This window comes from Apostichopus japonicus, chromosome 11, assembly GCF_037975245.1.
Source record: "Apostichopus japonicus isolate 1M-3 chromosome 11, ASM3797524v1, whole genome shotgun sequence".
In the NCBI taxonomy this organism is placed as follows: Eukaryota; Metazoa; Echinodermata; class Holothuroidea; order Aspidochirotida; family Stichopodidae; genus Apostichopus; species Apostichopus japonicus.
Genome location: NC_092571.1, coordinates 4,465,155 through 4,492,399, shown reverse-complemented (window position 1 = coordinate 4,492,399; position 27,245 = coordinate 4,465,155). Strand labels below are relative to the sequence as shown.

General features: G+C 38.4%; 1 protein-coding gene, 1 long non-coding RNA gene and 1 other non-coding gene across 6 annotated transcripts; 1 reads left to right on the top strand and 2 right to left on the bottom strand.

The window, feature by feature from the left end:
• Nucleotides 1-982: 982 nt before the first annotated feature.
• LOC139976276 (uncharacterized) lies at nt 983-14,603 on the bottom strand. 4 transcript variants are annotated; one of them, XM_071984921.1, is made up of 4 exons: nt 14,051-14,603; nt 12,210-12,521; nt 2,918-3,094; nt 983-2,204 (listed from the first exon to the last, which is right to left on the bottom strand). In XM_071984921.1, exons 1-4 carry the CDS (start codon nt 14,526-14,528, stop codon nt 2,200-2,202), a joined length of 972 nt encoding a protein of 323 aa, XP_071841022.1. In that variant the 5' UTR covers nt 14,529-14,603; the 3' UTR covers nt 983-2,199. The 4 variants fall into 4 exon arrangements, 3 of the variants coding, with proteins under 3 accessions (XP_071841022.1, XP_071841021.1, XP_071841024.1); XR_011796067.1 differs by lacking the exons at nt 12,210-12,521; nt 14,051-14,603 and adding an exon at nt 4,017-4,927; XM_071984920.1 differs by lacking the exon at nt 14,051-14,603 and having other exon boundaries at nt 12,210-13,058.
• A 1,459-nt stretch (nt 14,604-16,062) lies between these two features.
• On the top strand, nt 16,063-19,216 carry LOC139975602 (uncharacterized). The gene is made up of 3 exons (XR_011795799.1): nt 16,063-16,792; nt 17,474-17,772; nt 19,072-19,216. It is a non-coding gene; the product is annotated as an uncharacterized lncRNA (long non-coding RNA).
• Nucleotides 19,217-26,776: 7,560 nt separating this feature from the next.
• LOC139976535 (U5 spliceosomal RNA) lies at nt 26,777-26,887 on the bottom strand. Its single transcript, XR_011796203.1, has one exon. It is a non-coding gene; the product is annotated as a U5 spliceosomal RNA (small nuclear RNA).
• Between the last annotated feature and the right edge of the window lie 358 nt (nt 26,888-27,245).

The following is a 27,245-nucleotide window of genomic DNA, read 5'->3' as shown; positions in this document are numbered from 1 at the left end:
ACTGATTGCATAATTTTCTTATTTCGCTGTTTTCCCGTGCTTAGCATAGGCAGACAGCGCGGTGGGTGTGTGTGAGTCGACCCCATTGATCGCAGCGCACTGTAGCCATGTACAGGTAGTCTCTGATTGGTAGAAGCCTTTTTTCTTACAGTTTATGCAGGTGATCTTGGTGACCAATCTTTTCAGATTGGTCACCAAGGCACCGTGCGCGATTCTCCAGCGCTATTCAGCCTTGAATGCACCGAACGGCTTACCTCGTTGGAATGACGACATTGTAGGAATATTGCATTCAAGGCCCTGCCGTTACAGGTCATCAGGGTGCAACTACTTACGGGTGGAACAAATGACACGCACTACTCTGCTCGGGGTACTACTATGCGGTGCTGTGTTGTAAATAGGGCCGGTGCCCATGGACGCAAGTGCAACCCGCCCAAGAAACGTAGAAAAAACAACGCAACACTGGGTCTGTATCGCTATAAATAATTGCTTAAATAACAAAAAAGTCGATTTACTTTCCAGATGAATTGCCCCCAACCCTCCATTTTCCAGATTTTGGTACATTACCGCCCTCTGGATAAGCTCTGTACCGCCCGGCCAAATAAATGAGAACATTCAGTCGCACCGGAATGCGACGCAGAATTTGGTATACCGCGCCCGGGTATTACAAGATGGGCGAAACAAATCGATTAATGACACTAACTTTCCCGACAATCGAAGGCCAGCAGGTACCAAAAGGTCCAACCTGCTCTCAAATACATCATCACTCTCGTTCCAGGTGACATGAAAAGGTGCATCATAGCCGAACCATATACAATTTATTTTCATATTCTGATCCGAAGATTCACTGATAGGTAAGTCCTTGTATCTCCAGCTACCAAGACGAAGACCCTTTGTCTTGTTTGGATTCAACTTTTCCCCTGTAGCGCTCTCAAAATTAATAAATCCTCCGAGAGGGCGCTTAAGGAGGTCAGACTGGAAACCACACACGTGACCACATCTGCATATTGAACGCATTTCACTTTGGCCCCACCTGGCACAACGAATGAAAATATTCTCAAGTCCTTTCTAAAATCCTAGAGAGAGACTCGCTAAACAAAATATCATGGAGACAGAGGACACCCCTGGCGCATCCTTCTCTCTACGTTAAAAACTTCAGAACAAAATCCATTAATCATATCGAAAAGCAAATACAATGAATAATCTCCGTCTGTGGACTCTTCTTGGATTAAATGACGCTAATATGAACCTTAAACAATAATGAAACAGAAATTTCTGCTCAGTCGGACTGTTGCATTCCAGATGTTAGTTAAGGATTCAAAAACAACATCCGTAGACGGACGATGGATAATGTAACTTCACAAAAAAGAGTGACGTTTTGTTATGAAATAAGTAAAATTAAAGTGTGACCAGTTTCAGTAGATACATTCATTTTGGAAGAAATATTTGCTGATCTTGAATATGAAAAGCTAATGTCTGCACAGGGAAAGTCACAATCTACATAAACAAACATTTGATCTGTTAGTTGGTAAAATGCAGATAGCATTTTAGGAAAGCAAAATGGACCACTTCAAAACTTTCGACTTTAAACTTTAATTATAATTTTACTTATCCAACCTAATCCACCACATTTTTAATAGGATTTAAATAATTAATGGCATTGAAAAAGTTAATTAAATTTAACTCATCCATTTGCTCTAAGTTCAAATATATATGTTATTTATGGTTTTAAAAAAAATACTCTCAAATAAATCACTATTTGTTAAATGAAATAACAGCAACCGCTGTTCGGTTTTTGAAGTAGTTGATGACCTATCACGGAAAGAAAATATATTTAGCGCCAGTGAATCAAGTAAGGAGTTGAATGAAGTATGTATTCATATATTTCGTTCATGGAAAAGTACAATACTTTCTTCCTACGCATAAGGGTTTAAGTTTTCAAAAGCATTTTGACAGCCACTGCGAAACTCGCAACGGCATAAACTTACTTATGTTTTTGTTACTCCTTTCGTTACTGCCGAGCTGTCTGGAATGTGTTGAAAGAATCCCTACAAAGAAAAATCTCTGTTTATCCGAGACAGTCGCCAGTAATGTAACAGTGTGTTTTGTGTCGTTCTTGAACATTGTTTGAAATTGAAGGATTCAAAGACAATTAATGAATAAAGTGATTTCATCCACGAATCAAAGACACTATTAAACTCGTTAGCCTGTAGGTAGGAAAAACAGAAGAGAAATCACACGTGTAGGTTTTACTTTCACATTTCAAAGCATGGTAAGATTCAAAACTTGGCAATCACACAAACGACCTTTATAAGCATTCTTTACAATATCTTTTTATAGTTTATATTAACTTTATTAACTTTGAATAAAATTGTGTAGATGCTTTTCATATGCTATAACAAATGAATCCGTCTATTGATACACAACAATTTGAAGCTGTCTTTGGATTTTGTTTGACCTTAAAGGGTTCAGGGTTATAGGGTTAAGAATATTAATGTGATGATTTTTTCCATTGATCGATATAGCATTAAACTTATATTCGTGACACAAAATACCAGTCATAAGAAGAAAATGGCCATTGATCACTTTTTTATGGCCCAAAAAATACACAACAACACTCCTTACCTAATTATGGTAAAACTTGTCCTTCAAAGGTATGAAAAAATCCCTTTGTTTCTGTGGAAGCTTTGATTTTTTTTAAAATTGTGCCAGCAATTAGTATGAACAAAATAAATTATGGAAACTTAAGAGAGAAAGAAATATATACATTAAGACAGGAGCTATAATTCTTGTTTTCTTTAGTATTCCGAAAGTAGGTTAAGATACTGTTTGCTAGCGATCTTTCTAAAGGTCAGACGTTTTTTCTTTAAGATATATTTTTCCTGTTCAAATAACGTAATAACTTAAAGTAATGACTTACCTTGATCGGTTCTTGAGAATGTCAAATTCACATCTGTCAGTATACTGTGATGTAGAAAGGGACTCCAACTGTTCATGAGTACCGATGCATCCAATGGTTGAGTTCTGATCACAGGAAGTAACCCGTCTGTTATTAAACAAGATATGGCGACGTGGTAGGATGGAGATGAGGAGAGGCCTTGAAAAATAAGAGGTGTAGGGGGCTGGTATATTATAAAGAGTTGTTAGATGTGATGAGAGTAAAGAGTATACGGGACTTATCATCAGTCAATGATAGAAGACATGTACAAACAACTGAGAGCGTTTTACTGTACTTTAATCATGATCTTGTTAGAAGTTCACTGTTAATAAACAGTTATGCGTACGTATTTGATACTTGAGTCTGTGAGGCATAAAAACACTGAAATACGAAAAGGTTGTGAGGTAAGACAAACTTGACCTTAGAATACTTTTCATATATTTAACATGAGACGGAATTGATCTTGTGCGTGATAGTAAAGTCAAATCAGACCTTGTTGTGAACTTGCATCAGAAACGAACGAACAACAACATTAAAAGGCACACATGTCTCTTCTGTAAGACTTATTTATTTTTCTTTTAAATTAATAGCATCTGTCAAGCCGAGGAGTGTGCATACATGTAAAACTTAATGTAGCCTTTAAGTTTATGCGGTACTATTACCAGCCCTACCGACGGAGAAATTATTCCAACCAGGATACCAACTTATCACTCTCCCACGAAATATAATTTAAAGTGATGGTTAATAAATATATTCGATTCGAAACACAAATTTTCCCTTATACATATAATTGTAACAATCACATCATAATTTGAGATGCAACAACAATTTGGTACGATGTAACATTGTATACAATATAAAATAATATCATCTCACATAGTTGCTCCAAAGAGTGCTAAGCAATTTATGACTGCTACCCATTTTACTGGTCAACATTTCCGTTATAATCCCCAGCCCACTCCTCCCCGTTCATATATAAGCACGTGTTTTGTCACTAAAATCATGAACGAGATATGAATAATTGAAAGCACGGGTGACCTAGAAACGCTGGAAGAAGATATCAGATAACAATATGTCTTACCTGGATATGTCTTTGGAACTTCCCAAGCACAACTATTAGAGCAACTGGTGTTGGACATGAAGTCCAAGTGTCCCCGAGTAGCAACAAAGCCAACTGTTTAATAACTACTACACGAAGTCATATAAATTATTAACATATTAAATGTTACCTTTACGTGAATAATATTTCTCAAAGTTACACTCATTTGGTTCAATAGAAAGCAAGTCGACAACTGGAGATATTTGTCTGGAATGGAACATGTCAGTTCAAAGATATGTCACAGAGGGCAGGTGAAGGAGGATGATAAATTGTAAACAGACGGAAAGAATGCTACAAGAGAGTAGCATGTATAATATTATGATCATAATCAACCAATGGCTTATGGTACGTTCCAGCATCTTCTGGTTGGAGGTTAAGAACTGTAAAAAGAAAATACTAAAAGTGCGATGAATAATTTTCAAGTAAGCATTCTACTTGAAATAAATATCGATTAACTATATGTCACCAGAACAGCTCAGTGTAAGCTAAAGTCCTGGCAGATGTATCTCCGATGTGGGCCATCTCAGTGAAGTTCAACAGAAATCGAAGTATATATGTATAATTCATATTTATATGAAATGGAAATATCTCGGAAGGCAAAGTGACATCCTACAACCGAATAGAAGCCTGTCAATTTGATAGCTGGTCCATTTTGACAACTTAAATTACAATCGGTACACTCGGACAATGACATTTACTGGTACATTACGAAGAATAAAATAGAAAAATGTCAAATCTCCATTTGGAAAAATATCTGATCGTGGACAATGTTTACCCTGTACGTTACAACCGCTGTCTAACTCTGCAGTGTCGTCTTTGAACAATGTGTACGTTGTGCTTTATAACGACCGCCGACTAACTTTGCAGTGAAGTCTTCTTTCGATAGAAACCAATAGTAGACATAAGGTATTCTAGAAGAGTTTGAGGATCGTGCACATTCACGGAAGTGTTCAGAACATGTAATATCAATATAGCTACGCATCTAAGATCGCTGTTAACACAGGAATATAAAATACTTTGGTCACAGTATTCAGTGAAATAATACATTACTACTCAATTCCAGTTAATCTGCCTTCGGAGTGTTGATTGTAGAAAGCAAACGACCAATGTTTATTTTTTTCTCGGTTATTCTTTCAATGCTCAGCATACCTTTCGTTACTCTCAGGAAATGGATGATGATAACAAATGTTCGAGTTATTTCACCATCAAGAAGCTTGAATTTGCTACTTTTCTTTCATAGTTTCCATTTTCAAATCATTACTTCCTCACTGACAGACACTGACACCAGTATTAATACTAAGTATATGTGTTTATATTCAGGTAAATATAAAACAAACGCTGGTTATGCGAAATAAATCCTCTGACGCCGTTCATAGCTTTTGCGCCCGGTGCTTGGCTAAGTAACTTTTCTTTGAAAAAAAAAATACAATGTTATTCTTTTTTTTGTCCTCATTCAATTAAGTTGTATTATCCACATTATAAAATGCTTACAAACTACGCGACCATATCCGCATCAGTAGAACTATGTTTCAGGAATAAAGGAAGGGGCACAGTTTAAACTTTATAGCGGTATATTCCTATCCCATAAAGTACTTTATGAAAGAATTCAAAATATTGCATTTTATGAAAAGCTTTTTCAAATAACACAAAGAAAAATAGTTTAACAGCTATAGCAATGAAAGATCATTGTTTTAAACGTCGATTGCGACAAAATTGTGTCGACAAAATTTGTCCACAAAATGTCATTTTGATAAATGTTGAATATATTATATCGCGGACTCACAGTGTAAAGCGACATGTTATAGTTATCATATTTGATAAGAGCATGGAAAATGTTAAAGAATCTAAATCTCATTTATACTTGAATGAAATACTGCATGAAATCTTAAAAAACGAAACGTCATTGACTAAGCAGTTCTTTCTTCATTTTTTTCGACTACAAATTTGGAAATTTACCGTATTCGACTGTGCCTCTTTCATTAACATAACAATTGCCATTGAAGCGGTTGATATTTGTAAAAAAAATGTTATAACTGGATCTTACAAGTATTTTACTTACAAAAATTTGGCACAATTTCCCGACCATCAGGTTTTGTCTTCATCATCTGACAGCAGAATATTTCCATTAAATTTAATTTTTACGCTAAAACGTCCTCTACAATTTGTTATGTCTAGTTTCTGTAAACTACATTGATCAATTAATTTGTTGCGTGTATATGTAATTAATTCGTAGCTTATTGTTTGGGTTCTGTTACTTATTTAAGTTTTGTAAATAATAAATTAAAGGCAATTGTTTAAAAATAAGGAATATCAGATACCACGCAGTGACCAAAAACATATTTCGAATCAATGACTTGACTAATTAAAACTTTCTCATCGCTAACTGGTGTGTACACGTAATGAATCTTTAGCGTTACACGGATTGATGAAAGAGTTGGTATTGTTTTACACAAGGTCATCAACCTTAGGTACCCTTCTATGAAAATGACAGTGTTTTGCTTTGTTAAAATGTATCGTTATTGATGTCTTCTTTAAATGGTGAGCATATGAGGCCGGTAATAAGAAGTAGGGGTGTCAAATAAACTTGGCAAACTGAGTAGAGAGCACTAATCTTCATGCATCCATGGTTACCAGTAAAACACGTATTGGGAACCGAAATTAACAACTAATCTTGGGTTGTCTTTTAAAATATTGATTTCATTTCCACCAACTCGTTTCTCAAGTGTTTGTGATTAATACGGACTTCCGGTTTGAGTCAATGGATTGGCAACTCGGTGCACTTGCTCTGCATAGGCATATGCTCACTCATACATTGGGGGTATCGCCTTGATCACCTTCGAGTCTGGACGTATTTTCTGTCTCGCTGTCCACCTACTACAGCTTTAGTACTACAGCTGTTATCGTCGTCGGCGTAGTTTTGCCTCATTGGCCTCTCATGGCCCATACGCTTTCAATTGCCACTTTGAACGTGAATGGCATGAGGGATCATAGCAAGCACAGTCGCATTTTCCAGTATTGTAAGTCAATGGAGGTTGACTGCGTTTGCCTGCAAGAAACACACATTTTGGAAGATGTCCCTCAATGGGCTTATGAGTGGGGTGGTGAGCTGCATGCTTCGTTTGGTTCGTCTTCATCCTGTTGCACTGTAATCCTTCTGTCACCTCGTCAGGCGGGTAGTGCCACTAGGGTGGAGACGGACCACGAGGGCCGATTGGTTTGCATTCTTCAAGTATCCACAGGGTCATATCTGTCTTTGTAATGTATATACTCCCAATCGAGCTTTTTTGACACACTGCCTTCTTTTGTTCCTGGTAGTGCACCATGTGTCAAGGTCAGAGACTTTAACTGTGTCCCAGACTCGGGTCTTGACAGACTCGGGGTTTTCTATGTCTGCTGGTCATGACGCTGGGATCACAGAACTGGACAGATTCACCTCAGCACACCTTTTAGCCGATTTCTAGAGGCACATGCACCCGTGTTGTACGGTGTATACGTTGGTGAGGCCCAACGGAGAAGATGCCTCCAAGATAGTTCGAGTGTATGCGCCCGTTAGTTTGTAATTTTCGGGTTGCGTGAGCTGTCAGCTCTCTGACCATGGCAATGTTGTAGCACGGTGTGTTTGCCTTCCACTTTCCAGATCGGGCGCGGCCTATGGAAGCTTAGCTGTCAGATACTTGGCGTGGCAGAGTTCCGTCAAGGTTTCGAAACCAGGTACAAAGGATGGCAAACATTGTAGCCGGCCTTTGCCTTTACATCCCAATGGTGGGATGATGTCAAGTTGCGCAACAAACGCTACGCAATTCAGTATTGCGTGACCCGGGCACGGCGGCGGAGAGAAAAATTCTCGAAGATGCGCGGAGGTGAAGTTTGGGGGCCCCTCGTCGTCATCGCTTTGCAGACTGATCTCGATGAAAAGAACCACGGTGCCCGCGTCAGGGCTCGTGTCGAAGCTGTGGAGCGCACTTCACTGAGATTGGACCAGTCCGTTAGCTCATCAGCGGTTGACAGACGCGTCCCATCTGTGCGCGCTACTGAAGGGACCGTGGTAAGCGACCCTCGCGGCATTGTCCACGTGTATACAGATTATTAAAAGAGTTTGTTTACGCATGGCAATGTCGACTTGTCGGCACAGTCCGATTTATTGAGGGAAATCTCAAAAACTGTTCCCCACGAGGTCAATGATGTTTTTTTTTGAGGGGGGGGGGTGCGGAAAAACCACTGTTGAGCTTTGGAAGGCGCTTTCGAAGATGAAGAATGGCAAGTCACCGGGTTCGGACGGGCTTCCGAGGGAGTTTTACCGTACCTTCTGGGCTATAACCGGACGTGACATCAGAGCCGTCTTCGAAGACTCCTTCCAAAACGGACTGTTAAACCAAAGTCAACGTCTGGGCATGGTAACTTTGCTGCCCAAGTCTGGGGACCCCTTGGATCCTTGTAACAAGCGCCCGCTTACCTTGTTAAATGTGGACTACAAGTTGCTGGCTAAGACTTTGTTCAACCGTCTTGCACTGGCTATGCCGCAGCTTGTGGGTGATCTCCAGACTTGTGCAGTGAAGGGTCATTGCATCCAACAGAACTTGTGGTTGATGCGCGACTTGACCTACTCTGTTATTGAGCGTGATCTGCCATGTGCATTTGTCTCTCTTGACCAGCAGAAGGCCTTTGACATGGTGAATCGCGGGTTTTTAATGAATGTATTGGAGACGTTTCAGTTGCACCCAAATTTTCGTAAATGGATTTATGCTTTGTATCAGGAAAGTTTCAGTTCTTTGATCGTAAATGGGTTTTGTTCAGAGATTTTTAACGTAGAGAGGGGTGCGCCAGGGGTGCCCTCTGTCTCCGTTACTTTATGTTTTGTTTAGTGAGTCCCTCTCACGTCTTTTGGAAAGGGACTCGAGACGTGTTTCATTCGTTGTGCCAGGGGGTGTCATAGTGAAATGCGTTTAATACGCATCTGACGTTACGTGCGTGGTTTCGAGTCTGGGCTCCTTTTGCGCCTTCTCGGAGGATTTATCTATTTTTGAGAGAGCTACCGGGGTGAAGTTGAATCCTAACAAGACAAAGGGCCTTCGCGTTGGTAGCTGGAGATACAGAGGCTTACCATTCGGTGCATCGTGGTCGGATCAGAATATCAAAATTAATGGTATATGGTTCGGCTATGTGGCACCTTGTTAAGTCCCCTGGAACGAGATGGCTGAGGTATTTGAGAACAGGCTCAAAACCTTTGGCACGCGCTGGCTTTCGATCTTGGGGAAAGTCATTGTTATCAATCGTTTTGTTTCACCCATCTCAAGTAAATAGAACTTTGTGTTTATTAAGCAACTGTTTGTAGCGGGTAACTGACCCAGGGCTGCCTTGTTCATATTTCGTACGTTTTGGGGGCGGGTCTCACTTGCGTCGGTGGGTTCCGGCGCTGTTTAGCAACATAGAACCGCATAGTTGTTGTCCGAGCAGGGTAGTGCGTGTCATTTGTTCCGCGCTTATTGGGTTTCCCCCTGTTGACCTGTCACGGCCGGCCCTCGTTCACAGTTCCTTGCGGGATAGAGCCATGAACGCATTATATGTACAGGGACGTCAATCTGCCGAAGTATGGCGTTCCGTGCAATCAATGCTGAATAACTGCAGGTTGCGAGATCTTGCCTGGAGGATTGCTCACGGGGCCTTGGTGACAAATTTGAAAATATGATATTGGAGATTGGGTAATGGACTGTGCCCAATGACCGGCTGTGATAGCTTAGAGACTACTGCTCATGTTTTTTGGTATTGTTCCTTTGTCTGAAGCTTGTGGGAGTGGTGTCAGAACTTGACCGACCGTGTAACGGGAGACCGTTCATGGTCGGTGGAACAGGGCTTTGTGTTATATGGGATGGACCCTCCAATTTGTTCTGTTGCTGTGTTGCACCGTGTGTTTGTCTGAGCATTTTTGAGAAGAAAAAAACTTTTTGGGAGGAACAGATGCAATATAGTTTTGTGTGGAAAATTTGCCAGTTGGGAGGCAGTCCTCGAGGAGGTAAAGTGTGGCGTTCCCTTTCAGGATGAAGGCGATTTTCGCCGTTAAACTGGGGCTGCCTTTTTTCGAGCTGGTGTGCTGGGGAGGAGTGTGTTGTTTTGCTGCGTGCTGGTCGTCCTTTTGTGATTTTTTGAATGTTTGAGTGGGTGGTGGGTGGGCGTGTGTACTTTTTTTGGCTCGCTTGACTTGAGTTTAATTTGTGAGAGTGGGCTGGTTGAAAAATGCCGTTTTGGCAGTGACGTATTGATTCCCGTAGGTCACGTTAAATCACGACCCCAAAACAGCAGTTATCACGATATAAAATTTACGAGTAATCTACAACATTTTTTTGTTGACTTTTTATTACTAATATTTGTTTTTGTTTTGACATGTGCACATTGTTCTCTTTCATCCAAGATGATATTATTCTTAATCTGATCTTTACATTATACACCTAAAGAATTCTAACATGTCAACTGAGTTGCAATTGAGAGACAATCGACTTAATTACAGTGAGCTTTACCTTTTACAAATTCAATTACTTTATCAAAATCATTTACGGATGATGTTGTAAGGCATAGCGAGCTCTATGATTAATAAATATTTAATAACTTGAACAAATAAATGAAACAGATAGGTGCAATCCCAATTTGAATGCCTTGCTCAGTTGCCTTATAATAAAAATAAAATTGTTAACACTGTGAGATGTCTTAAATGCAAACATCAACTTTATTCATTCTTCTAACTGACAATACGATAGCCCCTACACAGTTGAAATAATTTTTGTTTTCATTTTAATGAGGTCCATTGATAAAAAAAATCTGTAATATCATAACCTATAACTCGGCAAGACAATAATTTATATATTGGAGTTCGAATTTGTTTAACAACCTCCTTCTGATACATATTTGATTGTAGAATATCAGCCGCTCCGCTATCACTTTTAAAGCTTGTTAATGCTGAAAATTGAAAATATAGTTTAAAGTATGCAAATGGTATGCGTAGCACAGTATAACGAATTGAGTCATATTTGTACATCAAGGGTCAAGCCAAAAAAGAAAAAGAAAAAAGAAAGAATTCGCTCTTGTACAGCACAGTGAGATTAAGGACAACAGACACAATGTAAAAAGTGTGACGTCATACACACAGGAGACTCTGCCAATTTACTGAACAATGATAGTTGGTTTTAATTTGCCAATAAAAATTTGCTTCACAGAAACATTTAAATAGTACGTTCTGGAAGATACTTGTAAAAGTAATTGACTAACTAGCAAGGTATTGCACAGATGTCGGTGGATCTATTCCAACACGGATGTTAACTGAAGATGATAGAATGTTTCTTATAGTTAAACGTAGGGAAACAATGTCGCTCGTTCCACTATTTATATCTGTCATGAACCCACCCTTCATCTTCACACAATCGACACACACCTTAACCCAGCCAAACAACAACAGTCCATAAGAACGTGCTGCTTCAACTAGGTCACCACACATTCCCTAAAAGCCATAAGTATTGTCTCATGTTTCTTATACTTAATACTTAACTGATACTTCATCTTAAAAAGTATCTTTGAAAGGCTCTTAAGTCAAAAGGATATGTGAATCCTGCAATGGCGCCGTCTTAAATGGTTATTACTAGCATATGTTCTAATGTAGCTATATCCGCCACTGCATGCAGTATTCCTTTTCATACAATTGCTTCTGCAGACTAATAATTAACACAACATGGCTTCGCTGTATCACTGTAACAATCAATAAATATTGTTCGTTAAAATACAAATTGTTCGTTTCCGTTGAAAGTTCACAAAGATAAACCAGGCACAGATAGGTATACCAGGAGGCGCCTGCATAATAGAGCTTGGGATCAGGAACAAGAAATCCCTTGACCACACCCACCAGCCCACGGACTTCGGAGCAACGCGTGCAAGGAAACACTTTGAAAGAGCTATAAGTCATTTTAGATTAAAGTTGTGTACTTCAACATTAACAAGAAACTAGCAGTCAGAAAAGTACATTGCTTGTGTTGGTGCGATTTAATATTCGGAAATTGAATGCGTTTTTTTTTCTTAAGGCGTGAGGTATTTTTATATGTTAGGCGATGGCTTTATAAGTAATGACTAGGCACATTTTTCTCTTTCAAAGCATTTGAGTACACAGTTAATAAAACAAATGACAAAAGATCTCACCTGGATTACTTTCAGAGATGTTAAACTCACATCGGTCAGAATACTGTGATGTAGACAAGAATTCCAGTGATTCCTGAGTAGCGATGCATCCAACGGTTGAGTTCTGATCACAAGACATAACGTAAATAGAAAGATCTTGAATACCGTTTTCATCAGTGTAATGTTTCTGGAAAGCACAGCCCTCGGGCTCAATCATTTCCAGATTTATCGGTGGAAACCCGTTTGTTATTGAACACGATATTGTTACGTGGTAGGAACCAGATGGGGATGAGGAGGGTCTTTGACACACAAGAGGTGTAGGAGGCTGGTATACTGTAAAGAGATGATAGGTGTGATGAGAGTAAAGAGTAAACGGAGATTTATCATCAGTCAATGACAGATGATAAGTACCAGCATCCTCTCGTTGAAGGCTTAAGAAGGAGAAAGAAACATCAGCCTTGGTAAACTCAGGATAATATACGGGATAATCTTTCTCGATATACTCTACTTTTACTTGAAATAAATATCGATTGACAGTCTGATTCAGTCGTCGTTGTATTCCGTTGTATGAGTAAGTTCCTTTCGAAGGAACTTCTCCATCAGTACGACCGGTAAAGTTCATTGCCACTCGTAAACCATATATTAATATATGTTTATTGTCATATATATGTAATTTAATATAGTCTTCATTAACAGGAATATCCGGGAACGAGAAATCACAGCCTATCAAAGAGTAACATTCTTTTGAATTTACTGCTTCTCTATCTCTGCAGTGAGAACTACAGTCAGTGACGTCACAATTGCATGATACTAGAAAGAGGCCAAGAACCAAGAACCAAGAAACAAAAAATCCTTCCATCTTAAAGACTTTTAAAGATCCCTCGCGTCAGAGACTTGCGCCCGTAACTGCATGTGTGTAATACTCTCTGCAAGTAATGATCTTAGAAAGCATACTTTTAGCGCATGCGTATATTTACCTGTAACTGCGCATGGCCGGAAATTTGAGTAGACTATATCTCACATTTGAAAGCCATGTTTTTCCTTTCTTGTGTCTTAAATTTGAAGATTTCTGTAGTTTATTACTTAATCATCAACTTCAAAGTCATTCTCACTCTCTCTTTCTCTCTCCTGAAACATTCCCTTATGACCATTTCTTTTCATTCTTGAAAAGTTGTAGATACTTTACCTCTTAATTTGTTAGGCCTGAGTAAAAATAAATGTAGGGAGAATAAAAGCCTAAGGATAAAAATAATTAATTAATTAAAAAAAACATGGCAAATTGCTCATTCCAAAAGACGTGATGAAGGTATTTAATAGTTTGAAGAGCGAACTCTTAGTTTTTCATACCGGGCTGCTCTGTGAACACACTTAGCTTGGCGCCCCTACGTGTCTGATAGTGTACGATTTGAAAACATTCAGCTGAGGAATATGTGAGGGTTTACAGAAAAGCAGAATTCAAAGAACCACTAATTTCACGGCTTTCTCAGTAGGCCTAGTTTAACTATATATGCTTTGCTCTGTGGGTTATGTAATATTTTCTCTCTATTCCAACTTTCTCTCCACCAACCTCTTCATCTCTCTTCTTTGTTTACTTTAATTTAATTAGTTTGTCGTTCTGTTATGTCTGAGGTACAGGTTAAATGACAAATTATATGCGTATCTTTAATAGAACGATTACCGCTAACTCTAATTTGACTTCAGTTTTCACGGATACCTAATTAAATACTACAATTAATAGAATTCATCGAGTTTGACTCAAAGTGAAGATGTATTAGTTCAAGTCATTGGCATTTTTATTTCTTATTATCCTCAAATTGCCTAGCTCCATGTAAGCTCTAGTATTCATAGGGCATATAACTTACCAAATATACGGTATGTGTGTTGTAAGAGAATCGGACCGTCGGTCCCGTCGTAATAGTCTATCTCCGTTAAGTTGACGTGATAAGTTCCAGCATCTCCTGGTTGAATGTCTCGGATTAGGAACGAAAATACATAAAACTCCCCCGATGAATTCCTGAGCAGGTATTCAACTTGGAATAGATAACGATCATAAGTATGATCCTCGTACCACCGGAACGTACCAGAGTAAAGAAAGGGAGTTTGATGATCAGCATCATCAGTAGCCAGTTCGGTGAAGTTCAAATCTAATCTAAGTACAAATATAGATGCATATGAAAATGAAATATTTGGAAACGATAAGTCACAACCTACAACCACATGACAGTCTGTTGAATTTACTGTTGGTCCATCTTGACAGTGATAATCACACTCTATGTCCTCAGAAAGTGATAACGTGATAAGGAACATGAAAGAATAAGATAAAGCAGACAAAACTTCCATATCGATAGATTACGGTAATGTGATAATTATACACAGTATTTAAGATGTATGTAGTAACCGAAGTTAATGCAATACTGTTCGCAATATGTCTGCAAAGCGATGAGCGCTGTTTATCAATCAAACAGAGAGTCGTTCTCAAGTACTGCCTGTACATTCGCACACGTGTGTGGGTTTTCATTTGAATAAAAAATGAAACTGACCAGTATGCTAATGAAATGAAATCTTTGTTTCAGCTACCTTTTTTCTTTTCTATTTCTGATATAGTCTGCTGATATATGTGGTGATGTTATGTATCGGTTAGTGTATACTTATTTGATATAACGAAATTCAAATCTCTTTGGATTTTTGGAATTTTATTTCAACATAATTCAAGCATGTTTTGTATCTTAAGCTTATAAAAGAAATGATTCATGGTCAAGTGGTGATTTTCAAATAAATTATATTTAACTCAACTCGGTTCAACATTGAAGGAGTTATATATTCAACAAATTTACTACCGATTATTATTCAAAATAAGACTGCAATTATGAAACTGAGACACCATACATAGATTTTCCCAATATCTGTGTTTGGACCACAGGCGTTTTAAGCATGCGATTGTAGCCATCTTGAAATACTTTAGTGACAAAAATTTATGTGTATTATCCAATAAGTTCGGCATGTTCTCCAAATTCAATACGTCATTATGATCGAGGTATATGAAACTAAAATTCGACCATGTTGGTTGCCTAGTGTTATTTTCTAATAAATCAATAAAACAGTGGTATGATCCAACAACGCTGTGAATTACATGCGGTGCTAATAATGTGGGCAAGAAACATACCTTTTGCCTCCCACCAACACCCATCCCAATTTAAACGCATGTTATGGCAATTTAATAATGATGTCACCCGAAACAATTCTATGTATATATTAATTGGCTTGAAGTCGAGGTTTCCTAAATGACAGATAATTTATTACGAATTAGTAATGAAGTTCGGACGCAAATTAATATTTGGTTGTGACAGGACACCAGGAATGACTGCCAAAAGCAACAATCGTACATCTGTTTAGATATGTTATCAAATAGGATATGGAAGTTTATGACTTGTATTATGAATACTCATGTGTGCTACAACGATCGGGACCATTGAGACCTTTTAACGACGTGACATCAGTTGCTTAATTTGTTCAACCACAGGTGATATCAGTTTAATAATTTAGCTCATTTTCTTCGGGATCCCTTTGTTATATTTTTTTCTTCAGCGATGAGGGTAGGCGATGACAATTGGGCGGTTGAACGGAATACGAGGGCTATTTCAATGCAGAACATTTAGTACTGTGAACTAAACAGTTGATATAATGATATAAATAGAGTGTCCCTGTTACATGTGATCGTAAATGTTTTAGATAGGATGTGTCGTTTTACACGTGAGCATATTGTCGGCGAGCGAATTTGTTTTTCCTAAACAGGTTTGCTATTATGGAGTTTTTAGCCAATCAGATTGCTCGTGACGTCAGCATCAATAATGACCATCGCTTGGAAGTTCGAAGACACACTGAGTTTTACACTGACTCTTAATTAAGTCTAGTTACGGGGTTTCCCTTCAAACGCCATAACTTTACTTCAAAGCTTGGATCATGTTGACCTTACTTATGGTACACACTCTACATTCTATTGGGTTCGTGTTAACGTTAAAAAAGATTCGGGAGCCGTTTTATTTGAAGTCGGAATTCGTCTCGTGGAATGGGAAAGCCTACACTAAAATCAACCTCAGTACGCGAGTTCACGAGTCTTGAATGAATACGCAAAACAGCATAGTCTGCAGTATGACATATTTCCGTTACTGCACTGTACACAGTTATAATACATATAAGCCTACAGCACATGTGTGATGCACCCTGTACGAATACGAAACTTCACTGTGCGATGTTATCGATTAATGCCTCCACAAAAAACTTCGATCAAAGTATATCATAAAATACTAGGTAGGTATGTATATGTGATCTTCCCGCAAGCAGGAACTCGCGAAGGTGTGATAAAAATATGTCTAAACCTATTCCAGGCATATCAACATTATTGTAATTTTGCAATTTGCAATTTTGGGTAATTTTGAACCGGTATATCTTCGTCGCAACGAATGGATGCAGGCATTTGGTAACCTCGAAGTAAAGGTTTCTATTGTGATGACGTAACTTCCCGACCAATCACGAGCGACTCATTTACACACAATTACGAATTTGTTTGGGAAAAAACAATTCGTTGCGGCGAGGGGTACGAGGTGGTGAGTATCACTCCATCATTCGTATCGTAAAGTCACATGTGATATTTGTGTAACTATTTAGTATTATCGAACGAAGTTAGGTTATTTATGCGAGTAACCGGAGCGCCTATGCATTTAGTCTTAGATGGCGCTGTACCACTACACAACAGAGGAAATAATTGAATTCTTACTTCCTATTTCTTTAGGTGATAAAGAGTAGATTCACAATGCGTTCTTAAATGTTCTTGTTTAGTAGGAGTTCGTCTGTCATACACTTATTTAAATAATTATTGTTTGACTGTTCATGTAGAAATCAATATTCTTATTCGGCCATTGATTCTATTTCTGTGAATAAACAGTTCTGCATTTCAAATTAAATAATCTATTTTAATGATATCATATATTATAGATGACAAATTTCGGAGTGGAATGTCTTCATCTGTCTCTCTTGTAAATCTCTTCCAACTATTGGCATTGGAATGACCTTAAACACCTGAACACCGTTCATTGACAGTTATCTGTCGCAATATCCTGCACATGCGCGGTTATTGGACTACCAAGCTTGGAAAACCGTTGCCGAAAAGTTTCTATAGACGGTGTGCGTAGGATATTGTACACACTGTAGTGTATACGCTGTGTGTACCCATCTCAGCACCATTAGACCTGTCTATGCACTCTCGCATACTATACTTTTTCTGACAGGCTACACTATCTGTTATAGCTATGGAGAATGTTAGAGCGGGTGTACCTCCTCCCAAACGACCAAGAGGATGACCTCCGAGTGGTAATCCTCCAGCAAAACCTGCTTATATTCTCGATCGGGCCAAACGTGAGGGCACAAGAGTGTACCTTTTAGATTCTTTTCCTTCTTGGGTATAACAAAAGAAAGAATTTGAAACTTCATCTGGAGATGGTGAAGCTGGAAAGAAGTCGTCGCCTGCGGAGTTTGCCAACCATCTACTGAAACATCACAGCTACAGACTGTGTCGTTTATGTAAAAGGTAAGATTTCTTATTGGACTTTCACAGTTTTACAAACGATGTACTAAATAGAGTTCAGTAATCCTTGGCAAACATTAATTTTGACAATGCACTGGTGCAGCCACATTTTAAGTCTTCTTTGAGTTGCAGTCTATTCAGCAAATACTCAATAAAGTAGATTAATATTTCAATATGGCTATACACACAAATGATCCTTCAAGGTTTGAAAATTCTGTAGTTTGCAAAACTAGTTACATACCAACAGTTTTGTTTGTAAATGCCTATAGCTGGCTACTTTAGATAAAGGCTGCTCTGCATGCAGCTATTGCAGTATGTATTACAGCCTATATTCTTATAGTTAGCTTGTTTTTCTTGACCTTCGCATGATCTGACCATGCTTTGAACTAGCTGTGAATCATCTTGTGAATAATTATACTCTTTCTGTTTTTTAGATCATACCAAATTTCAGTGGAGACTCAAACAAACAAAGATGATACACTACCAGATACAAGGGCAATTGGATCTGCATGTAGTTACATTTTGGATCAATAGTCATGTTGAATATGAAATGCACCTAATGAGCCTTGCAATATATTTGGTCTCCAACAAGTTTGGCAGTATCCATGTATAAACTATGGAGGAAAAAATAATTGCACGTACAACTGCCTGCTCAAATGTATCCTTATGGATACTAATACCAAATAATTTCTGTATAATACGACCAGTGCTGCATTGAGGAAGAACTAAACGTAAAATACATTCATCCTGCTCCTGCTCAACATGAAAACATTTACATAAAATATAATTGATCAGTTACAACTTTAATGCCAATGTTCCAGGTGTATGATTTGTACTATGTGGAAGCATGCATTGCCTGCAGACCAATTTTATTACTAAAGTTGCATTTGCAGTCTCTGTTAAGTGTATTTTATATACTATAGATACAAAATGTATTCACAAAGTATATATATATATATATATATGAATTGAATAAGCTTATGAAGAAATGTTTGAAAACTGGAGCAATAGTATGTAAGTTGGTGCATGTATGAACAAAAGGATCGAATGACAAAATAATTAAAGTAACAGTCAACAGTAGCCTATACATTCAAGGTCAAACAAACTACTTGCGTTAAGGTTTTTATTCCCAGTAATACGTTTTTGTATGATCACTGGCTCTGCTAACATTTTTTTCAAGAGCCCTTCGGTGCCCTTAAGTGTTTCTCTTCTTCTACTGTGCAGCAATTGTTGTGTTATTTCTCTAATAACAAATGAACAATTAATTATAAGTGAATTTGTTTTCTTGAACTGTCTATACAGGGAATGATGATAGGAAGAGAATGTCTCCAACCCCACATACATCAAAAGCCAGAAAACAACTTGTGGAAGACTACATGCCATCTCCTATTGTGCAACATCTTGTTGGACCTTGAAATCAACATGAAGACATCATGGAAGGGTGTAATGAAGAGTAAGTTAGTCTCTGGTCTTCATTGTTAGCAAAATCATGTGTTATATGATTTAGCCTGTTTCATATATCCATAAGTAAAGTTAAACCATGTGTGAAAATGAATACTAAGTTTAGAGTACATGGAGCCCTTAGAACTTGATTTAAGAAATTTCTAAACTTTTGAGTTAACATTTTGATGTGAATATTTCAAAAATCTTTCAAATTGCTTGACTTATTGCTTGGCTCTGTAAGACTTAAGTTCTACAGGAATTCATGGATGTTGACAATTTTAAATCTTATCCTAAGAATCTGTTTTCAGTGTTCCAGCACCAGTGTTCTAGTTATTAGGATATGTATCAAAGATGCAATCCACTCCTCTTGTTCAGTACTTCATGTGGGATGAGGGATGAATTTATTGTTGTCCACTCTCTAACCCGGAGATTGAAAAAGGTGGTGTGATACCAAGCTACAGTACCTATCGGCATGTAAGAGACAGTTTTTGGTATGTTGAAGTTTTGTTGACATAACACTCGCCAAATTGGGCTTTAATTAACAAGAAGAAACTAAACGTAAAACCATTTAAAATTGAATTAAATGCAAGGTAACGCTTCTGTACGTGTACGTGTTAAGATGCAATACAACAGTATTAGGGATATCTGAATAACATATCATTACACTACTGATGACTGCAAATACACCTCATTGAACCCTGTAGTGTGATTGCATATAAACAAATGTGTAAGCTGGTCGAGGTTAGCAGCTGTTTCAAAGTTATAATCAGTACATACTGTTATGTTATATGCCTATAGCCTAGACATATGAAGTATACTTCATACTTCACCGACTAAAATCATTGACATACTGTAATTTGGGTATGGTCGGGACTCTACTGCAAGGTTACAATGCAACCAAATTGCCTTTAATCAAGCTAGTTTCAGCTAGTTTTGTGGTCAAAGCACTTAGGCTTATATTAAAACACAGTTACGTCAGTCGACAGCCGAATACGAAATTTAGAGGGGAAATGGCATGATGCTGTTATGCTTACATCACTGGTGCGTGAAAGGATGCCCGTAATTTTCATAATGTCACAGACTACGGCCTCAGGGGTAGCAGCAGGGAGTTGTTATATAACAACGCCCTGGTAACATAGCCTAGCCAGTCAATACAACTCAAACTCAATTTTTACAGGCTTTGAATCCGTTGGTCACCGTGCATTACTCGTGTACTGCAATATACGACCGTTATAGGCTACCCTATATGCCAGTACCGATGGCTGAATGAATTGTTTCATAAAGCTTAAATTTAACTTTCAATAGACCTTTCTTTAGTACAAAATTGCAGGGAATTCTGTAGAGACTAAGTGGTTTTCCAGGGAGCTTCTTCTCCCATGCATATAGTTTTGCAAGACAGGGTTAGCGTCCGTTGCGTAATACCTAAAGATAACGGACTTCTATTGGATGAACTTTGTATGAATAAAATCCAAGCATTAGTGCGACCTATGCTGTTAGTGTTGGTCTGTTTTTTGTCATCATGTGCTCCCATGCCTCTTGTCAACGCCACTGGTTCGTTCAGGGGGCAATCTAGTGGTCTAACTATAGGCCTGAAAAGTTTGCTACTGGCGGCGGCATATTTTTGAGTGCAATCAGATGCATTTTAATGTGTACAGTTCAAAGCATCGTATTAAAAACGTTTCTATAAAAAACGGTGAGTATGATAAAAGACACGGGTAACATGAATTAACCAGTTTTTGCATAGCCGTAACACACCTACTTGTCCCCCCCAAAAAACAATACTGGATTTCCTACATACTACCAAAATAAGAAAATAAGAACTGTTTAAGTCAGTAACCCCTCTACGTAGGTGCGTCCTCCGTTGATGTAGTTCCCATGTGTACTACTGTGCGTACACTGTGTGTATAAGATACAAATACACTTGTTTTATAAGGAGTTCAAAGGTTATTTAAGCTCAAAGATGTTTAAATTGTGAAAACCTTTTAATATAATATTTAACACGAAGTCAAAGTGGCTGGAACTTCAAACTGTATATGTATGTAGCTCTTGGTAAAAACAAGATCACAAAGTTTCTCATATACATCACAGGTCATTTGAGGCCTATTACGGGAAAATCATGATAATATACAGTGGTCCAGATGGCAGGTAATGAATAAGCCTTTTGGCTTTCTGGTTAACATATCATAATGCAAATTACCATAAATATTTCAAAATATGGCTATGCCGTGACACAGTTTTGCCGACCTTGTTCCCGATATATATTCACAGTCCACATTCACCATCATGCATACCTCGTTTAAAACATTTAAGTTTCAGTTACTTCCGTTGCAAAAGGAGTATTTCACAATGTCAGCATTTTGATGACCGAAGGCAAAACATCTGATAAAGAGCACTTTGCCTGTATTCTCCAATGGGTGTGTGGGAAAATGCGTGTTTTGACCCACCTGTACGTTTTTCCATAGTCAGGAAGTTCATTTCTCTTTTAGGTGAGTTAGTTCTTACTTCGAGTATAGGGGAGGAGATTTGAAGAAACAATTTAGAGGGGAAATTTACATACCTGATCTACGTGTCTCTACACGAGCTGGAGTTATTGGCCACACACTGTCCACAACATTGTTGAAATCATGACGACTTAGCTCCTTCACACCGCTTAAGCTGAGATGGATACCATCAAGGCAAACAGTTCGTAATTCCCTTCCCTTATGTTTGGGGTGGATATGAAATTCACGTTTTCCTCCTTGCATATCTTCAGTATTTCGTTGTAGTAATACGACACCAACACGCCATATTCGTCCAGTCTGTATGCAATATCCACTAAAAACACATGACCAAGTTTTGAGCATGTTTACTGAACATGTAGGCACAATTTACAAATGAAAGATCCCAGGTAGCGTCAGTTGCTTTACAACATTTTGTTCTGTCAGGTGTGAATGTGATGCGTGTGCGAGGGGGGATATATGTCTGGTGGGGAAGCAAACCAGTTTTCGACCCCATAAATCTACATATTAGGCCACTCTCCAACGCAGTCAGCTCATTGATGTACACTCTACTGAAGGAGAGGGGTGTGTGGTGGGTGGATGAGGAGGCATCTAGTCAGGAAGATTTTTTCTTAAACTTGTGCAATCTCAGTTAGGCAAATTTACGTCAGTTACAGGCGACATTGTATAGAAAACTGTCCTTGTAGGCCTGAGCTGATGCAATTGGGCCGATAGATGAAAAAACGAGGTTAACTTTCACAGTAAAAATATTGTTTCCTTTAAGCGAGGGATATTCTTTGTTACTCTGATTATCCTTTCAACATGGTCTACCTCCGAAATATCCATTTCAGTAAGAGTAGAAGTATTGTATAGAAGGTAATTAAGGAAAAGAGACTGAAACCCATATTGTACCTGGCTTCGGTAGAATTTCTCATTAGCAACTCGTATCATGCTTGTGAAGTCTCTCATGTCTTGTTCAAAGCTTCGTCGTGGCTGTGATGTGTTATTCGTAACGATAGAGAATATGACGACTGATGGTTCTAATTGCATCTGTAAACCCTTCAATTCCTAACATTTAATATAAATCAACCAATAAAGAGTTATGACTTATAGCTTTGTCACGAATAGGAAGAAAAAACACTTAGTAAAATGTACCATAATCATGACATTATCATCAAACACTTTGATAATGGTCATTCATTATCTATAGTTATTTTGGCGTTGTGTAGTATTTTCCTTGATTGCATGATGATAATGACGATGACGATGATTATTATTATTATTTTAATTTATTTACTTTTTTACCGGTGGAACACAGGCTTTAAGTTATAATAAAATGAAATCCTAATTTTTGTTTACATAGTATAAACTTGACAATGCAGTTGGAAAGAATTATGAAGGGCACTTGAAAAAATAGTAATACCCTTCTCAAATTAATAGTGACCAAGAAAAAAAGAACCTCGTACGACCATAACTATTTTTTTTACTAAACTAATTGAACTACCATACATATACAAATTACATGATATACACATCATTAGAAGGGGGATCCTAGTTCACGTTGAAACGACCTGAGGGACATGCAAATTTCCATTTTTTCCATTTGATTAAGCTGTCCAATTTGAGTCCAGTTTTCCAATTTCTTTGGAGTTGTCTACTTTCGTTGGGGCTTTGAGGTGAGTTTGCTCTCTGAGGAAACAGCGTATTCAAACGACAACAGCGGCTTATTTGAAAATGATTCACTGGTATCCCATACAATAATGAAATGTGTTTTTTCTTACTTCAGTTGCGTGTCGGAAAGTAGCTCCAGGAGTACAATTGACACTAAACCCAACTAAGTCCGTGCGTGGTAGGACGACCTCTCCTTCCACGACTGGTCTCCATTGCGAATCCCCCAAAATCAACCGAATCTGAAATGACAATGTAAAAGATATGCTACCCTGTGAGCCATTGCTATCATTGTGCACTTGCGTGCCATGCATTAAAACTGAACAAACTTTCTTCACTAATTCTTTTGAGACGGAGCAAACGATGTTAAATAGTAACTTCCAATTTGTATGACCAATGTTAGAAATAATATCGTTTATGTGTTTGTTTGTTTATAAACAACAACAATTATGAGTATTCTCCCAGCTCATAATGCGTCCCGCACCCCTCACAGTTTTGACGTCCATACATTTCAAGTCAGTTGACGTATTGTTTAACTCCAGCGATGATTGGGAAGAATAGCAGTACCAGCTAACTGAATTAAAAACACTATCTACGGGACATTTTGTCCCCAGTTTAAATTTGTATCTGAAAACCAAAAGGTTTTTGTTAAAAGCCTCCAGCAAAACTGAAGAAAGTATGCATCACAAAATGGGAGCCTGAATATATGACCATAAGAGGACACCCCCACCACAAGGGTTATATGCCTATGAAACGTTTACAGATCTCTTAATATAGGCTAGTCTCCGATTATATGTATGCCCTTTCGGTTGATTTCACCACGTTAAAGCATGTAACTTGTGTGTTGCTCTTAAAGGGATAGGCATTATGTTCCACTTAAAGGGATAGTCAAACTCAGAGACCCGAAATTCTGCTATAAACGGCTGCAATTTTCATTAAGGCTATTCAATTTTTGAATAAAACGTATGGTGATGCTACGGGTGGAATGGGTGGGGGCATGTTTGTCGTTTAAACAACACTTTTCAAAGTTTATCTCCCATGACCGACTAGCCTATCACGCAACAATAACCCCATTCCCATATAGACCAACGAACTTCACTCTTGTAGTTTTTAATATGCCGCCATCTGGTCATACCCGAAAAAATCGGCAATCTCCCTTCACTTCTAGCCTATACAATGCACCAAGCCTAATCCTGGGGGTTTGCAGCTACAAAGTGACATTTGTGCTTACCTTTTCTGTATTGTTTGGAGCAAGAAGTGTCCGATGTTACTTTCCGATGACGCCAATTTCATAAAGCCGAATGACGCCTCTCTCTCCTGTACCTAAGTTACATTTTTCTTGTCGCTTCGAGTGATAATAATATAATCCTGGAGGGATGTTTGACTCAATTGAGCAAACTTATTTAATGCCATATTGCTAATCAACAATTAAGATTGTGGCTGATCCAGATATCGAGAGGTAAATCCACAATGAGGAGAACGACACTAAAAACAACTAACCACTGTGATGTCACTCGCGATGTCTGTCCTGACAGCAAAGGTAATCAATTGGTCGTTTTTATTGTAGTGCGTGTGCGCGCTACAATATTGGCATTACTGGCCAAGTGAACGATACCTACATGACTTGACATTGACAGTTTCATATAGTCTCTGTATATTTTCAGTTTCAGAAGCTAGCTGTGTAGCCAACTTATTCTGAGCCTGTCACGGCGCTCACAAGCGCCCTCACATTTTAGGTACCTACATGACTACACTACCTGGTGTGTTGTAAAAGCATAACAAATAACACCACGAGCAAGCGAAATGTTCTTCATCATACTGCAAGCACTCGACTTGCTTTACAATACTGCATGTGTGTAGTCACATGCAGTTCTAGTTTCCTTTAGTTTCCACGAAATGTACGGTACATGTAATTGTTATGAAAACCTTTACCGGTGTGTTATTAAAATTAAGTGGTTTTCCAGCTCACAAGGAGCATAAGATAAGAGGGGATGGAGGGGACATACAGTTTCACGGGGGTGGTAAGCTCCATCAGGTTTCACAGGGCTGGAAAGCTCCATCAATATCAGAAGAAATGGAGCCCCTGACTGATGTGAAGCAATTTCTTCCCTCTGTCCTCACATAAACAACCTATTGTGAGAGTAAGATTCAACATATTTGTTGCCCGAAAGATGCAGTTTTGTTGATCTTCTTTTCCATTGTTATCCTTAAAGGAGGATAGGAATAGGCTAGTTGTGAAAAATAGTCTACATAACTTTGTTTGCAGTGTCCTTCCGAGTAAAGCTATGATGCCCCCTGCTGAAGTATCTCTCAAAACTGTCTTAGGTGGTGTTAAATTTCCACAAACCAAATGACACATCAATTAAACGATGCCTATTAAAATTGAGATGATCTCATATTGATCGTACACACGGAAATCTTTAGTACTATTTGAGAAAAAGTCGCCCAGGAAAGAACCTGTGCGAAAAAAAACCCCCCCAAACTACCGAACGACTCATCCGCTCTCAACCCCATTCCCAATTTGAAATCTACACCAAAGGTTGGATCCAACTTAAACAGTGTTCCTATTTCCTACGTTCTTTTAAGTGTGATATGCTTTCCCTCTTTTCAGAGGGCGAGAAAAATTGAGAAAATCTCATATTGATCCTTTACACGGAAATCTTTAGTTTTTTTAAGGAAAAGTCACCCAGGAAGGAACCTGGGCACGAAAACCAAACTACTGAACGACTGATCCGCTCTGAACCACGGTCCCCTTGCATCAGGACTGTGACTGTGTGATCATCGTCGGGTGTGAATTACCATTCCCCTCGAAAGGAAAAGATACTACACATGAACTTAGCCAAAGAGCCGAAAAGGCCGAGAAGTAAAAGGCGAAAGATTTATGCGTATTGTGAAGAATCCGGCGTACGCTAACAGTGGTCTACAAAAGTCGCCACTAAAAAGGAATAAACTTTCTCAAGTACTGAACGACGCATGAAAGATGACACGTCTACGTTTTAGTTTAGCCATCATTTACAGTTTGATTAATCTGAGACTGTTCTCGCAACTCCTGTAATTTGTTCTCTTTTCGCAACCAGTTAATTCTGTAACGAAACACGGTCAATTTTCCCGAATTGCAACCTTTAAGCCACATTTGTCAGCAGAAAGACTCTGCAGCAATCTGATTGGCTGTGTTAATAACATATTCATTTTCACATGACGCTGATCATCGCGAATGCGCGCACACGTTTTTCCGGAAAAACGATGCACACTCGTATAAAATGTGCAAAACCGAGCTACAATGATGATATCAACGATGAAAAGCAAGAAGTAATTATCATCAATAAAGAAATGACGGGAAATATGAACACTATACCAAAGCTTGGATACAACTTAAACAGTTTTCCTACTTCCTACGTTCTTTTAAGTGTGATATGGTTTCCCCCTTTTCAGAGGGCGAAAAAATTGAGATAATCTCATATTGATCCTTCACACGGAAATCTTTAGTAAAAGGCGAAAGATTTATGCGTATTGTGAAGAATCCAGAGTGCGGTAACAGTGGTCTACAAAAGTGGCCACAAAAAAATAAATCAACTTTCTCAAGTACTGAACGACGCATGAAAGATGACACGTCTACGTTTCAGTTTTGCCATCATTTACAGTTTGATTAATCTGAGACTGTTCTCGCGACTCCTGTAATTTGTTCACTTTTCGAAATCAGTTAATTCTGTAACGAAACACGGTCAATTTACCCGAATTGCAACCTTTAAGCCACATTTGTCAGCAGAAAAACACTGCAACAATCTGATTGGCTGTGATAATTACATATTCATGAGCATAATGACGCTGATCATCGCGAATGCGCGCACACGTTTTTCCGGAAAAACGATGCACACTCGTATAAAATGT

Excerpts from the sequence above, each read along its gene's own strand:
- LOC139976276 (XM_071984920.1), bottom strand. The coding sequence starts at position 13,047 with ATGGAAGGATTTTTTGTTTCTTGGTTCTTGGTTCTTGGCCTCTTTCTA. Across the intron at positions 3,095-12,209 it reads CATCTCTGAAAGTAATCCAG|GCCTCTCCTCATCTCCATCC; the intron begins GTGAGATCTTTT and ends TTATTTTTCAAG.